Source organism: Nannospalax galili, unplaced genomic scaffold (assembly GCF_000622305.1).
Source record: "Nannospalax galili isolate Female #2095 unplaced genomic scaffold, S.galili_v1.0 scaffold72, whole genome shotgun sequence".
Lineage (NCBI taxonomy): Eukaryota > Metazoa > Chordata > Mammalia > Rodentia > Spalacidae > Nannospalax > Nannospalax galili.
This window is the reverse complement of record NW_008336933.1, coordinates 7869-23033: the sequence shown is the minus strand read 5'-3', so window position 1 is coordinate 23033 and position 15165 is coordinate 7869. Positions and strand designations below refer to the sequence as shown.

Below are 15165 nucleotides of genomic sequence, written 5' to 3'. Positions count from 1 at the left end.
GATCCATTTTGGATCTCTAAGAACAGGAGGAGAAGGAATTGGTAGACCCCAAGAAGGTCACGGTCATAATACAGTGCTGTTACCACTCCCCTGATGGAGTAGGCCAGATGCAAAATATTGTGTCAGTTGGTGGAAAGTATTCCTTGAGCTGTTTTTCTTAGAGAACATTCAGTGGAGATAACCACCAGCAGAGACATAAAGGACACACAGAGCTGTGGCGTGAAGAGTGAGTTTAGCACGAATTTCTCCTGACAGATACACGGTCCCCTGAGGTGCCCCCCACTTGGTCTGTGGAAACAGCACTACTGTGCCCCACGACAGGGCATCTGACACTTAGATACAACTGGACTAGAATCCTGGTCAGGAATATACTTTAGTTGTGACCTTTCTTGTATCACTGCTGTGTGGCTTTCTTCCTGGGTAGCCTTGGATAAACATCTACTGAACCCAGATAGGTAACCAATAACAGAAATTTAACGATATCAGCAAAATCAAACCTGGTGGCCAATGAGTTCTATTGGGGTTACCACTAGGAATATGGGTTCACCGTTACTTGTAAGTGTCAAACTGACTCAGAGACACCTGCGGAATGTAGTGACAACCACAGCTTTGGTGACAGCCCACAAAAGCAGGAAACATCAAAGACATCACACAACTGGCTAGAAACCAAAGGCTGGAGAGCATCCTTTCCAAGTAGCTCAGTTGGTCTTAGACTCTTCCATGAGCACTGCTGGTCTGCACATGACTCTCAGCAGTATTTAGTTTATAGACCTGCGGGAGGAGAGGCAGAGTCAATCTGGTCAGTTTCAAGGATGTCCTGAAGTCATGGAGTTGTGTTCTTATGAAGAATATTAAGCTTCCCTGCAGGACGGGATATTTTATATCTTCTTAGAACATTCTTGTGTTTTCAGTAAATTCTCCCCCAGATGGAATGGCTTATCTGAAAGGAACTTGCTACAAGACAGTGACATTTTGTCATTTGACCTAATCTAGTGAATTCAGAGAAAGTATCAGGTTTAGATACGTAGAAGAAGGAAAAGGAAGAAATATTGTAAGAAGGGACGAAATCTACTTCTCAGCTGTGAGACCTTAGTAACAGGAAGAGGGGAAATATTTAAAATTCCTGAATAAGGACTGAAGTATAATCAGACCCAGAGTGACTAGAGTCTATGGAATCTGTCTAAGATGAAGTTAAAGAGGACCATGTGTGAAGACAAATGTGAGAGATACAGAGACTCTCACTGGTATTCTGACATGTTTTGGAACGCTTACCATTTCATGATATTGGGATAATGTGCTAATACAGTGCTTATATTGTCTGGCACTAGACTATGATAATTGACCCCCAGAGTAGAGTTTGCTTTAACAACCTTTCCCCAGATACCCTCCTCTCGTAGGAAGGATGTGCTGAGTGATCTTAATCCCATGCTTTTTAAAAAATAAGTTCTCCCAGTTTAGCTTACACTGTCTCAAAATTAAGTATTCTAGGGACTGATAGTCAAGCCAAACTTCACATCTTTGAGATAATTTTTATAGAAGGTGAATATAACATGGATCAATTTTACATTAATCTGAAAATGAATTTGAAAATTCAGTTTGAAACGATCAGTTGAATATAATCAGTTTTTATTTCTTAAGAAGAACTACATTACACTCGTGCATGACCCAAAGGGTAACGATTCAAAGAAGCTCTGAAGGGCTGAACCATCAGGACATCTTAGGAGTTGATGGCATTGGAGATGCGATTAGGAGTTATTGTTACGGACGACTCGGCACTTGAGGACCTTGAAGAAATTGTCAATCTTATGTGTGTCCCTGCGCAGGCAGCGGAGCACGTTCCTTAGAGCAGCAACTCGAGTCCTTGCATCAGCAGACTGCAGGTCATTCTTTCCCGACCAGGCGACATACTCCTTTTCCACAGCTCCAGGCTGAAGCTAACATCAAAGCACAGTTATGATTTATATTATTATTACTATACTATATTTCTCAGGTATATGTGTGCATGCATACACATTCAACATATGTGCATGAGTGTGACTGTGAACGTACATGCATTTGGAGGTCAGAATTCAACCTTAGATAAAGTTCCCCAGGTAAAATGTCCCTTATTTTTTGAAATGAGTTTTTTTAATGGTAAGATCCAAGGGATCTGTCTAGCTGTCCCTCCGTACTCCCAGGATCAGAAGCACAAGCCACCACATCACCATTGTTCTCCTGGATCCTGGGGGCCAAGCTCAGGTTGTCGTGCTGACAAGGAAGGCCATTGCAGACAGAGCCCTTTCCTCTACCCAAGCCCCTGCTCCTTCTAAATCTTCAATGAGATTTTGGTAAAGATTTAGGAATAGAACGCTGAGATCAAAATAATGTTTTTTTTTTCATGTATCTTGGCCAAGATTCTGTAAAGGAATTAGGCATATACATCTCAGAAAGAGATGCCTTTGTACATTTTCTGATGTGTAATTCATCCCAGATGAGGTGTTTTTTTAACAGAAGAAGACAGATGGAGAACAAGGAAGTGGCTCCTTGAGGGTAGCCATGCATTTGAAGAAGGCTATTGTCAAGGCCAATGTCATTTCTTTCATGCCCTCAGTACTTCTGAAGTTCCCATCATGTTATGGATTCTGGTAGAGTATCCTGATGATTTTCTACTTTTGAACTATGTCTACTCTCCATAACACACATTCTTTCAAAACATTAATCATCATGAGAACTTTATTGTAATGTTTGAGAGGCAGACTGTCCAGGAAAGACGTTCATAGGAACATCTGCTGAACGAACCAGGAGTGTTTCACCCACAGAGCAAAGCTATTGACCCAGGCACTGGGAAGAACAGCTGTTTTCTATCGAGATCACTGGTATCTAATGTTTTCTGTCAAGACCTTAGAGAAGGTTGATCTGCAATCAAGCCCTTATTCCCAAAGCTGTGAAAAATATTATCCTGAAACTTCACTACGCCAAGTGGAGGATTTCAAAATTCATTTTCCATTAATGACGTCATCTTTTTCATGAGTGAAATAAGTAAAGCAATGTGAAGTGCGTGCTCACCCTGCTGAGAATGGTCTCCGTTCCCTCTACAATGGCTTCATTTCTTTCCTCCAAGGTCTTGATGTTTGACAGCATCCCATCAGAAGCTCCTGGAAGAGCAGCCAGCTCCTGCCCCAGGACTTTCAGGGGTTCTTCCCAGGCAAGTGAAATTCTGATGATCATTTTCAGAAGATCTTCGGTCTAAGCGATCAGGGGTGAACAAGAGTTAATTACACTAGGGTTACATGCATGCAGTATCTGCACGAAATAACTAAATGGCAATATCCACGTGCTCTTAATACATGTCTGCAAAAGCCTTTTAGTGCTTGACACACACTGCAGAAATGGAAAATATAGGCCTGGGATCTACAGTGGGGTAAAATAATTTAATTTCATCTTAATAATTTTCTTTTCCTTTTGAGTTCTCATACTGATCCTATTGCTTTTCCTTTAAAGTCTGCTATTAGAACTCCTGGATGATCTTTTCTATTTGTTTGCCCTCTTTGTCCAGGGCTACCCAAGGCTTGACTGGGACTCAGGAGGTGTCCGTGGGACTGGACTCAGATGAAACAGATGACAACATTATCAGCAGCAATTTGCAAAAATGGCTTCAAGCAAGTGAATCAAATTGCTCAGTCATATACACACTTATACAGTCATATACACACATACACACTCAGTCATATACACACTTATACAGTCATATACACACTATACACACTCAGTCATATACACACTTATACAGTCATATACACACATACACACTCAGTCATACACACACTTATACAGTCATATACACACATACACACTCAGTCATATACACAAAACAAAGGTCCAGTGCAGGAAAAAAAGCATTCAAAACTGAACTTCTCTTGGTTGACATGGACGCCTACTGCTTGCCTCAGAAGAGTAACTGATCTGCTGGCTTGTACAGGCGAAGGTCAAAAACACTGTGACTTTAAATAACCACATCTGTGGAAAACACATAGTAATTTCAATCCCTCAGATCATCTCTGACTTAAAATGCTATCTATGATGTCTGTTAGCTACTCTAGTGGTGATAAAAATTAAGACTAGAGAGTATTCTATTGACATTGTCGATTCAAAACTGAACTTCTCTTGGTTGACATGGACGCCTACTGCTTGCCTCAGGAGAGTAACTGATCTGCTGGCTTGTACAGGTGAAGGTCAAAAACACTGTGACTTTAAATAACCACATCTGTGGAAAACACACAGTAATTTCAACCCCTCAGATCATCTCTGACTTAAAATGCTGTCTATAATGTCTGTCAGCTACTCTAGTGGTGATAAAAATTAAGATTAGAGAGTATTCTCTTGACATTGTAAGGGAAATATCTACAGGATAAGAGGGACAGGAGCAGTTTAAACAGTGATCGCAAAAAGCGTAGAGAGAGCATTGCACCATAACGATTTAGGGTTAGCTCTTTGAATGGATTGACATTCTCAGTTTCCATGCAAGTGGTGCCCATTCTAAGGAGGCTTTCAGAGCCACAGGTCTTTATCGTCACAGTAACACCAGGTGTAATGGAATTTATCTGAGGATTAAATTCATCGGTGCCAAGAGAACTGAGTCCTTTCTCAAGTGTCCAGGGTGTAGCTCTCAGCAAAATTATCGACTATCACCTCTTCCTCATTTTCCCTTATTATAATCACAGGTTTGTTGATATGAGTTGCTCTTTTAAGGGTTATTGGGTCTAGAACTAGGACCAGGAAAGAAGAACAGAATATGTGAGATGTGTACATATGAACTTGAGTTTATATAACACTAAGATTGTTTATGACAGAGGGGAGAGACATAGCAATTAAACACAGCAGTGCTGAGCATATAGTTCAGAACAGAGCACGCACTTGTTGAGTCAATTTTCTGTTACAATATAAGACAAGTGGGGTGGAAAGATGGCTTGGTGCTTTAGAGCTGGAATAGACCTAGGTTTGGGTCCAAGCAATATATGGTATCTAACATCCTTTCAAAACTCCAGTTCCAGGAGATGCAACGATCTTTGCTGGCCTCCTTCGACATTACATGACATGGGTGCACTTACATGCACACCAGAAAAACACATTTAAGCATAAAACAAAATAGTTATATTTAAAAAGATGTGAGAGAGGCAGAACAGTTAGGAGGCCTGCATGGAGGAATGAAAGAGCAGAAGCAGCGGAAGATGAAGAATCTCAAAAGGAAGGACATGTGGGGGGTCCAAGCAATATATGGTATCTAACATCCTTTCAAAACTCCAGTTCCAGGAGATGCAACGATCTTTGCTGGCCTCCTTCGACATTACATGACATGGGTGCACTTACATGCACACCAGAAAAACACATTTAAGCATAAAACAAAATATTATATTTAAAAAGATGTGAGAGAGGCAGAACAGTTAGGAGGCCCGCATGGAGGAATGAAAGAGCAGAAGCAGTGGAAGATGAAGAATCTCAAAAGGAAGGACATGCGGTTCAGTAGAGGAACTCACTGCCAGCAGAGGAGCCTTCAGCAGTATGCTGTAAATACCACTGTGTGTGCATTTCCTACACACATATATATGAATGCACATTGGACCATGAACGTACACTTCAATGCAAAGATTCACAATAAAGTGACAATCCCACAGGCAAGGTGCTGCTGACGGTGGTGTTTTACACGGACAGTTTATGAGTCTTCTATATTGTGACATAGCATTTGACTTTCTTTACAATTCATCAACTGCATAGTATGCTTCTTCTCTGAAGACTCATTCTTCTTCTGATTTCTTGCCCCTGTGACCCCACACCTGCATCAGCACATATAATAAGCTCTGGCACAACTGCCCAGTGAAGTCCTCCGGTTGTCTTTATGAAAACCAGCTGGAAACTTACTTTTGTCCTCTGCACTTGTTCACGGTTCTCTGGAGTTGGGATGGAAGCTGTGTGGCACATGACAAACATCATGCCCATGTTCCCACTTCTCCTGGCAATTTTTTCTACCTGGGAGGAGGGAAATGATTCTGTTTGAGGAGTTTCAGGATGGAATGAATACGTGTATGACCACGACATTAATGAATGTGGCAGTTGTTCAATTTTTACAGTAAGGACTCCATGCCGATTGAAACTGAATTACTAGGAGCACCCCCTCTGCCTCCTTTGACTTCCCACTGGCTCCATGGTCTAATGTTCTAGCTCTCCAACCTCTTCCCTTCTTTGCTTCTCTCTTGTATTTTGTCTACCAAGACATTGTATAGAAATAGAACACCAAAAACATCCAAACTCTGAAACATTGAAGTTTTAAAGAATCTTTCTATAGATCTGAGCATGCTGCTATACAAGTGTATCCATATTTATGAGTCTCCTGTTTCCAGTTGTTTAGTTCAAAGTGATGTGTCAATGAGAAATTGTAGAATCACATTTTTTCTTTCAATTTTCACTGAGTCTTTATGGATGCAAATACCAACATCCTAATAAAGTGAGAATGCACTAATAATGATGGTGTCAAAATTAATTGTAACAATCATGTCATACGTTAAGGAAATAATTACCAACTAATCAATGAAGAATTTAGAACTATTATTTAATGTTTATATGTTAATCAATTGAATACTGAACACATTTAAAGTCTTTAGGTAAAAGATATATTTTTAAGAATAAGAATGAACAGATTTGGGTAGGTTTAAAATTCTTTGGAATGCTGTCAAAAGAGGAATTCAAACCACATGAGTTATGGAAAGGGCAGTGGAGAGAAACACACAGATCTGGAGCAATACACTCTAGCTTGCTAATTTCCTTCTGAAGTCTTAATAATTTTCTCCTTTTGACTAGCCTTGAACAGGTTCCATATTATCAGTTAGGAAGGGAAAAGACATTTCCCCCATCAGCTAACCCTGTAATTGTAATTAGAAACTCATCACTGGAAATCTTTTTTTAATTCACTTTTAAATTTTTTGGTTATTTTGAGACAGGGCCTCCCTGTAACCCCAGCTGGCCTGAACTCACTGTTTAGACTAGGCTGGCTTTGAACTCACAGAGATCTGCTTGCCTCTGCCTCCTGAGTGCTGGGAGTAAAGGCATGTGCCACCACACCTGGCAAAATCTTTTTTTAAATATTAGAAAATTAGAACACTTATTACATAATAAAAAGTACTTTCCAAGAATGATAATCATGTCATTTCATTCAGCATATCCAACTAATCAGGGTCCAGACTACTCCAATTCTGTTGGTCTATGGAATGCTGCATGGTCTATGGAATCAAAAGCAAACCCAAATCTCACAGTTGTTTCTTGAACAGACAACATTTACTGATTCCTATGGAAAACAGCCACAGTTCCTGCTATTTCAATACAGAAAACTTGAATGTTCCTGGAAACCTTAAACAGATATTTTGTAGCACCTGCAATTTCCTGAGTTGCTATTGTTTTGTTTGTCTTGTCCCTTTACACTTTTATCATTGCTTAGTTTCATTCTGTGCACAAATTCACTACAATACACTTCTCCACTGGATATCTGCAGAGCGCTACATGCAGGATGAACATGGAGACAGGCTCCAGCCACACAAGCCAGCAAATCACAGTGTCTCCCTGGCTATCCTTATGTTGTTACATCAAAAATATGCACTGAAAATCCATTTCTTTTGTAAAAAGCTTATTATACAAAAATGGAAAAGCACTGCATTATTTACTAATCATCAAGATTTCATGAAATCACATATTTTCTGTTCCAACTTTCAGTATCTGATCTTTCCTTTTACAAAGGGTGATCTATTCGTTAACATTCAGTTCACAAAGATCTCTGGTTTAATACAAGATATTTCTTTAAAAAGTATTTTTATTGAGTTTTTATGAATTTTATATAATAGATCTTATCAAATTTAGACCTCCCTGAACCACGCCCTTTTTTAACACCCCCCCCCCCCCGGATTTCATGCATTCTGTTATATATGTTAAATCCTATCTGGTCAAGAATTTGTTCCCAGATGTCCCTCAAGTTTTCTATAGCATATTTAGAGAAGAAACCAGAAGCAAGTGAGATACTTACAAACTCAAAGTATACTTGTGTGGCTAGGTTATGGTTGCAATGAGACAGGAAGATCACACGTCCATACAGGTCCTTAGCGGGCAACTGGGTCTGTGGCATGGAGGCCACATTCTCCCACAGGAGCAGGTTTGACACCAGCAGCAGCAGACATGTCCCTGCTATAAGGAAAGAAACACATTGAGATGATCTGCTTCAATGATGTTCTGAAAGGAAACCTATGCAGGGAAGCCTTGTTCAACCCAAGGGCCTTCTAATGCATGATTTGGTTCAACACAGATGGAGTGGGGAATCATTTTCTCCACTATAAAATGTAGGCAAATCATTACATGTCCCAATACACAGTTGGAGACTTGGATGACTTTCCTCATCTTTGTCTTACTCCAAAAGTGCTTCTCAACATTGTGTTGAGGACATGCAGAGGTCCAACTAATCCCGACTCAGAGTGTTAAGTCATTCTCTTCCCTTATTTTAATGTACTGAGAATTTATGCTGATTTTACATTTGAGGAAGTAAAATTTTGGCTGCTACTAATTGATTCCTCTTACTGATATCACCAACAAGACTGACAACATTTGTCAGGACAAGACTGCTTTCCCTGTCTCTAGGTCGTTTGACTTATAACAAACTGGGAAACAAAAGCACCTGTCATCATAGTCTACAGTAGGTTTCAGAATTAGTGTTTGCTGAGTTTCATCTGAGTGAGCAGGCACATAGCAAGAGCCAGCACCCCAAGATTCTACCTTCATCCTTCTCTTGAGACAATTAGACCATTGACACTTGTGCTCACAATAAAGTCTTGTTCCTCACTTTCAGGTCCTAGGTCATTATGAGTTGGATTAATCCTTATTCTCATAGGTAATCTCTGCAATGGAAGATGTTCAGCAGCATGTGCCACCCGGATATCAGTAACAATGTCCTCTTTTGTTCTCATGCCAATAAATGCAAAGCAAAACATCCTGGGACTCCATCAGGTGTTTCCAGACCACGAGGATTCCTTTTTAGAATACCGGTCTCCCAGTTTTGGAGTAATAATATTCCAGAAAATATTTCTCAATTTTCTGTTGCCTTATGGCACAAGGTGAGTCACTGAAAAAACTTCAGTTTCCTGTAGACGCTGCACCAGTGATACTGAGGAAGTACTGTATTAAAACCCAAATTTATTGCCGTGTGTGGTGGCGCAGGCTTTTAATCCCAGCACTCGGAAGGCAGGGGCAGGCGGATCTCTGTGAGTGGGGGGCCAGCCTGGTCTCTGTAGTGAATATAGGCTAGCTGTGGCTACAGGGAGACTCTGTCTCAAAAAAGATCAAAAAAGAAAAAAGAAAACAATTCAACTTTGTTAACTAATGTATTGAGAAAGCTTAATTAGAGGAACATTGATGAAGGTCTACTTACAGCAGTGTGCTAGAGTTAATGACAGCTTCATATCCAAGAAGTTCCTCCACAGCGTAGTCACCAACTCAGGAAAAACACTGCTCCTGAGTCCTGCCTTCAGTCAGCTTTCCACCTGCTATATACACTAACAGACTCTCCCTACAGCCAAGCAGTTATTTGGGGCAGAAGGAAGCAATGTCTACAGCCCAGCTGAGGGTGCAATGACTCTGACCCTCAGGGAGTTTTAACATGCCCTTTACTTTTACACAGTCCTATATGTATTGTTGGCTGATTGCCATACTGTCCGTAGGGTTCAAGTTATTTTGCAGATCCCCAGAGCCACCTCTGTTCCATGATGACTCATTGTCATGTCAAGAAGGAGAAATAGACGCATTCCCTAAATCTTATCCCCTAGTTCAGGGCCTTGTGTCCTTTCTGTCATGTCTTCAGCGATGTTCCCTGAGTGTGTCAGGTGATGATAAAAACACGAGATTCTTTTCTGAGACTTGGGCCACCATATCACAGCAACAGTGCTTGATCATCAACAGTTCATGCGAACAGGAACCTGTACAAGCAACCACGAAGCACTGAAAAGTGGCTTTGGGCAGAAAGCAGGTGACTGTCCCAGTAATCCTTAGGGCGGAGGATAAATGTTCAGAGGGCTGTACAGGCTCATCACATCCATTTAGCCAATATCAGATTATAGCACCCTTAGTACAGCCGAAGACCTGCTCAGGTGCGTGATTTTTCTCTTACAACACATTGATTTCCTCTTCCTCCTCCACAGTAGCCCTTCAGTCAAATCAGAGTGTTGTTGGTTGCAGCCTTAACTTTTTGGAGACACTGTCTTTGTATCCACAGCTGGCTTGAAATTCACTATATAGACCAGACTGGCCTCAATTTCATGGAGAGCTGCTTGTCCCTGCTTCCAGAGTGCTGGGATTAGCGGTTTGTGCCACCACTCCCGGCTTGCTGCCATAACTTTTATGCTGCGGTTTCACAAGTGGACACACCTTTCAAAGCTTGCTGATACCTTTACTGCAGAGCTGACTAATATAATTGTTGACAATTCCAGTGAAATATCCTTCAAAATGCCTTTTGGCTACATGGAAGCCTTTTAAAATTGTGGGCGCTTCTAGATCATTCCCATGCCAACATTTTCACGGTGTTGAACCAAAGTTTGATACTTCTTCAGCAGTAGGGTCTAACCACGTGGGTCTGCTGGGGAGCCAATGGCAGTCCAAACAGTCGGTATAGAGGAGGGGTGTATGTTTTGCCTCCCTCTTCAAAACTTGAGGGGGAACATGACCCTCAGCATTGTATCCTTTCAACAAAGTTAGGGCGGCACACGGGCTCTCCCCTGTTTGCTGGGTATTTCCTACACAGTCTTCAGCTGCAAACTCAGTGTTCTTCAAATGTATTTCCAAATCAGTGAGCGATGGAGAGGAGAGAATGGTTTATGAATGGTGTCCAGCTCCAAGAAGGGTCCATCGTCACTGACACAGATGATCTGTGGACGTATCAAAAAATCTTACCAATGTCTCCTGTAGTCTGAAAGGCCTCAAGAAAGAATCAAGAGTTTTCTCCAAAAGAGAAATTTGAATAGCTCAACTTGGGTGGGAGACATGGCTAGACTTTGTTCTCTATAATCTACCATTATTCTGCCTCTGCTTAAGCCTCAGTTTCCGTCTACTGCCATCTCTAAAGTTGCTGCCAAAATGACTAAAAGGAATCCATTGAATTGGAGCTTGGTCCAGTAAAGAGCCAAGAAGGACCAGGGCCCATTCTATCCTGCCATATCCACTGCCCTTCCGGGTCAGTTCTGGATTATGACTGGTTCTTAATCAGTCTGGTGAGCAATTTTCACCCCCACATGGTCCCATTTCCATAATGATACAGGATTGCCTTAAGTCCACACTCAAGCAAACCCCACCATTGTGGTATGAAGCTCATGCTCCTTCAGCATAGAAACGCCAAGGGAGAGAACTTCACAGTATATTCTCACATAGAGATATTGGTCCATCTTAGGACTAGCTTGATCCCACAATAAACCTAGGACCATTTCACTTCCAGCGATGACGTTTGTCATCCTCTTCCCGTTTGCAGCTGCTCATTTTAATTGTTTTAGTGCACAGATCAGCCAAATCCTCTCCTACTGCAGCCTCACCTTGGTGAGGTTCTGGTTGGATGGACATAATCTGAATGTACACAGTGTATGTCACCCTCTGCCTATCAGACTGGCTATCTTTTTTCACTCACAACTTTTAATGTTTCTGCAGTTATGCAGTAGCTGTCCTCAGAAAAGAGATGAGAACCTTCCGTTCTCCACATTTCAAAGGAATGAACTATGCCATGTCCAAGAGGACTGACTATCTAACCTCTTACATACACTGTGTCTCCAGTAGAGGGGAAGGACATCCTAGAGCAGACATAATCTGACTCTCAGGATAAGGCCAGTTAATCTGACTCCCTGTCACACTTAGATATGATCTAGTCTCTGTCCTACAGACTTATAAATTATTGGGTGGCCACAGGCATGGTTGGGAAAATAAATTATACTTTTCTCTCTCCCCAAGTTTAGTCAGGAGCTAAAGAAAAGAAATAATCCATTTTCTTTTTCTAATAATTTTCCTCATTTGTACAGAATACATGGATACTCATTTTTCTTATTTTTAGCTCCACATATCTACAAAGAAGTTTCTAAGTCAACCGTGAGGAAAACTGATGACCAACAGGGCCCAGCTAGGTATTTAGCTGCTTGGTACCTTCAGCCTGGTACTCTAATGGTAGGGTTTTTTTCCCCATAGCAATGCATATTGATAAATTGATAAAAATTAAAACTGGGTTATTTTGGGGGTTTATCCAGGGCTTAGATCTTTTTATCATATTCATGTGTGTGTTAAAGGTGTGTGCTCAGATACAGAAGTCAGGTACCACCTTAGATGTCATTCCCAAGAAGTCTGTTTGCTTCCTTAGAGAAAGGGGTCTCAATAGTCTGAAGCTCATCATTGAGGTAAACTGGTTACCCAAGGATCTTGCTCTCTCTGTCCCTCCACAGCTAGGGATGTAAGAGCATACCATCATGTCGGGCATCTTGACAACGGTGCTGAGGCTTGAACACTTGTAAAACAAACACTTGCAGTCTGATTCATCTTTCTACATGCTGATCTTATTCATATAGGATGCCCTGACTATGAATTTGACGATCTGAGTACTTCTTAGGAAACGCTGTAGGTGTGATCTTGGTTTGTTTTGAGGGGCGGGGACCATAATCTGGCAAATGCTTTATAACCAGTTTATTGTGGTTGGTAAACTGAGCTCTACTTCTTAAATTTCCACCAAGGTGCATAATGGCACTAATAAGAAACCGAACCTTCAACATGTGGGTGTTTGGGAGACATTCAGGGTCCAAACTGTGAAAAGGAAGGAGGAATCTTCAAGAAAGTGAGTAAAAGTTGAAAGGAGCTGCTGTGTAAGATATGGACTGGTTACTTCTTATTTCAAGGTATCCACGATTATGTCAGTCTAGTGTTTCAGAAGATAAGTGAAAACTGGAAGAGTAAATTCTTTTGATCTGCTCTATTTTATAATTGTATGTAACCATTTGATGATATGAATTTGGTGGCGCTTTGCTTAAATAAGACTATTTTTGATGGTTTCCTGTACATTTTGAAATGTTTAGCTTTGTAGAGGTGAGCATTAAATCATGAAAAGGTAACAGTGTCCACTTTTAGGAGACTGTGGTCAAAACAAAAAAATGAACGAAGTCTAATACAGCATGAACAGGCCTCAGGCCTGTGTCAGCTGATTCCTCCAGAGAGGAATTTGTGTAGCTCAGCACTGATGGGACAGGGCTCCACTTAGTTATCCCTTGCTTTCTTCCTGAGTCTGTTTCCTTCCCTTAGTACGTCGCACTGGATTGACAATCTCACTATGTGGAATCACTGAGATGCTGGTTAGCATAGTAAAGGACCACAAATGACCAGGGCCCATTCTATTCTGTCCTCACTGCCCACAAGCTGCCTTATGGGACCTGGGAGATTCAGTATGTGGAGGCAACAGGCTGTTCATAGTGTAAACTATGTGTGGCAGGGACCTAGTGAATAAATGAGGAATATCCATCCCATTAAACTTCATTTCCAACTACAAGGTAGCCTAAAAGTCCACCCTCTAGCCAAACTCCCCAGTTTGGGTATGAAATATATCCCCTGTGCTAGATAACTTCAGTTGTCAACTAGAAATATCTGGAAGAAGGGAACCTCTATTGGGGAATTACCTCTATTGCATTGCCTGTGGAATGTCTCTGAGAATCACGATTTTTGAGTCCTGTGGGAGAATTCAGCCCACTGTAGGTGGTGTCACTCCTGGACAGGTGGTCCTGAGATGTTTAAGCAATCAGCCTGGGCACAGACCAGAGGAGAAAGCCCTGGTCATTTCATCATTCATTTCCTGCCTCCAGGTTCTTGCCCTGCCTGAGCTCCTAACTTAGCTTTTCTTGCTGAAGGATTGTGAACAATAAGCCAAACAAATCTTTCCTACCCAGGTTGCTTTATCACAGCAATAGAAAAGTTAACTAAGACATCCACATAGCCTATTCACATATCTTATATTATTCTAGTGGAGAAATGTTCAAAGTATACCTTGATACAGGCATAGCTGTCCACCCTCAATTCTGTTTTGATCTTCAAAAAATCATGTGCCATTTTCATTCCAATGCCCCCTTAGTCAGCCTTTTTATTTTCTATGCCCAACTTGATTCCTTTAATACTTGAATTAGCCAAAACATCTCCTACTATAACCATTATCCTATCTTGAAGCTCCAATGAGATAAAATACATTCTGAGTACACATATCATATCCCACTGTTCGCTATCAGACTGTGATCTTAGTTTCCTTACAAATTTTATAGTGCTTATCAGCTATGCAACAATTGTGATCTGAACCTGATATCCAAAAGGGCATAAGAGGCTATACATAATGGAAAAACTCTTCAGTATCCAAGGTGTGTGACGATCTTAACTCCCACAGAAAGTATATCAGCAGTAGAAAACAGGGACAACCTGGAACCCATATCCCTTATCCCCTCAAGATAGGGTCAGCTGATCTGACTCACTGTCCCCCTTAGATATGATCTAGCCTCTGTCCTACAGACTTTTATAGATTTTAGAATGACCACAAGCACAGAGGGAAGAACAAAATTAGACTTTTCACTTTTGCCCACTGTAGTCAGAGGGTCAAGAAAAGACACAAGACTTTAAAAAAATAATTTATTGAGAATTTCATATAGTTATATAAGCATATAAGGCGTTTTGATCAAATCCATGCCTGCTCCCTCCCCTCCAATGCTTCCCATATCTCCCCATCACTTTACTCTGATAACTACATGCACTCCTTCTTTTTTTATGGGGATTTTGTCTACTCTAACATTCCCCCTTGGAAGAGGTAACCCTAAAATTTTTTAGGGATTAGATCCAAGCTCCCAAATACTTTTGACATTTTTGGCCTTTGGAACAGAGTATGTTGCTAACAGGCCCAAGGACATTTTGACTTTTAGCCAAGAAACTGTCTACTTTTCTTTGGGGTCTTTTTACCCTAACTGCCTAGCCAATTTCTACCTCCTATTCTTATCACACAATCCTCTGAAAAGGTTACCCAAATGTCCAATAGGGAATAGGGACACAGACCACTCTGGCTTCTTCCATGCTGAACAGGGACACAGGGTGAGGCAATTGAAGTACCCCCTCAGTGGA

At 41.1% G+C, this 15165-nt stretch overlaps 1 protein-coding gene across 1 annotated transcript; it reads right to left on the bottom strand.

Moving 5' to 3' along the window:
* Positions 1-1609: 1609 nt before the first annotated feature.
* LOC103732939 (prolactin-3B1-like) lies at positions 1610-9514 on the bottom strand. Its single transcript, XM_008831676.2, has 5 exons — positions 9437-9514; positions 8045-8202; positions 5896-6003; positions 3046-3225; positions 1610-1934 (listed from the first exon to the last, which is right to left on the bottom strand). The coding sequence occupies exons 1-5, from the start codon at positions 9465-9467 to the stop codon at positions 1746-1748; spliced, it is 666 nt and encodes a 221-aa protein (XP_008829898.1). The 5' UTR covers positions 9468-9514; the 3' UTR covers positions 1610-1745.
* Between the last annotated feature and the right edge of the window lie 5651 nt (positions 9515-15165).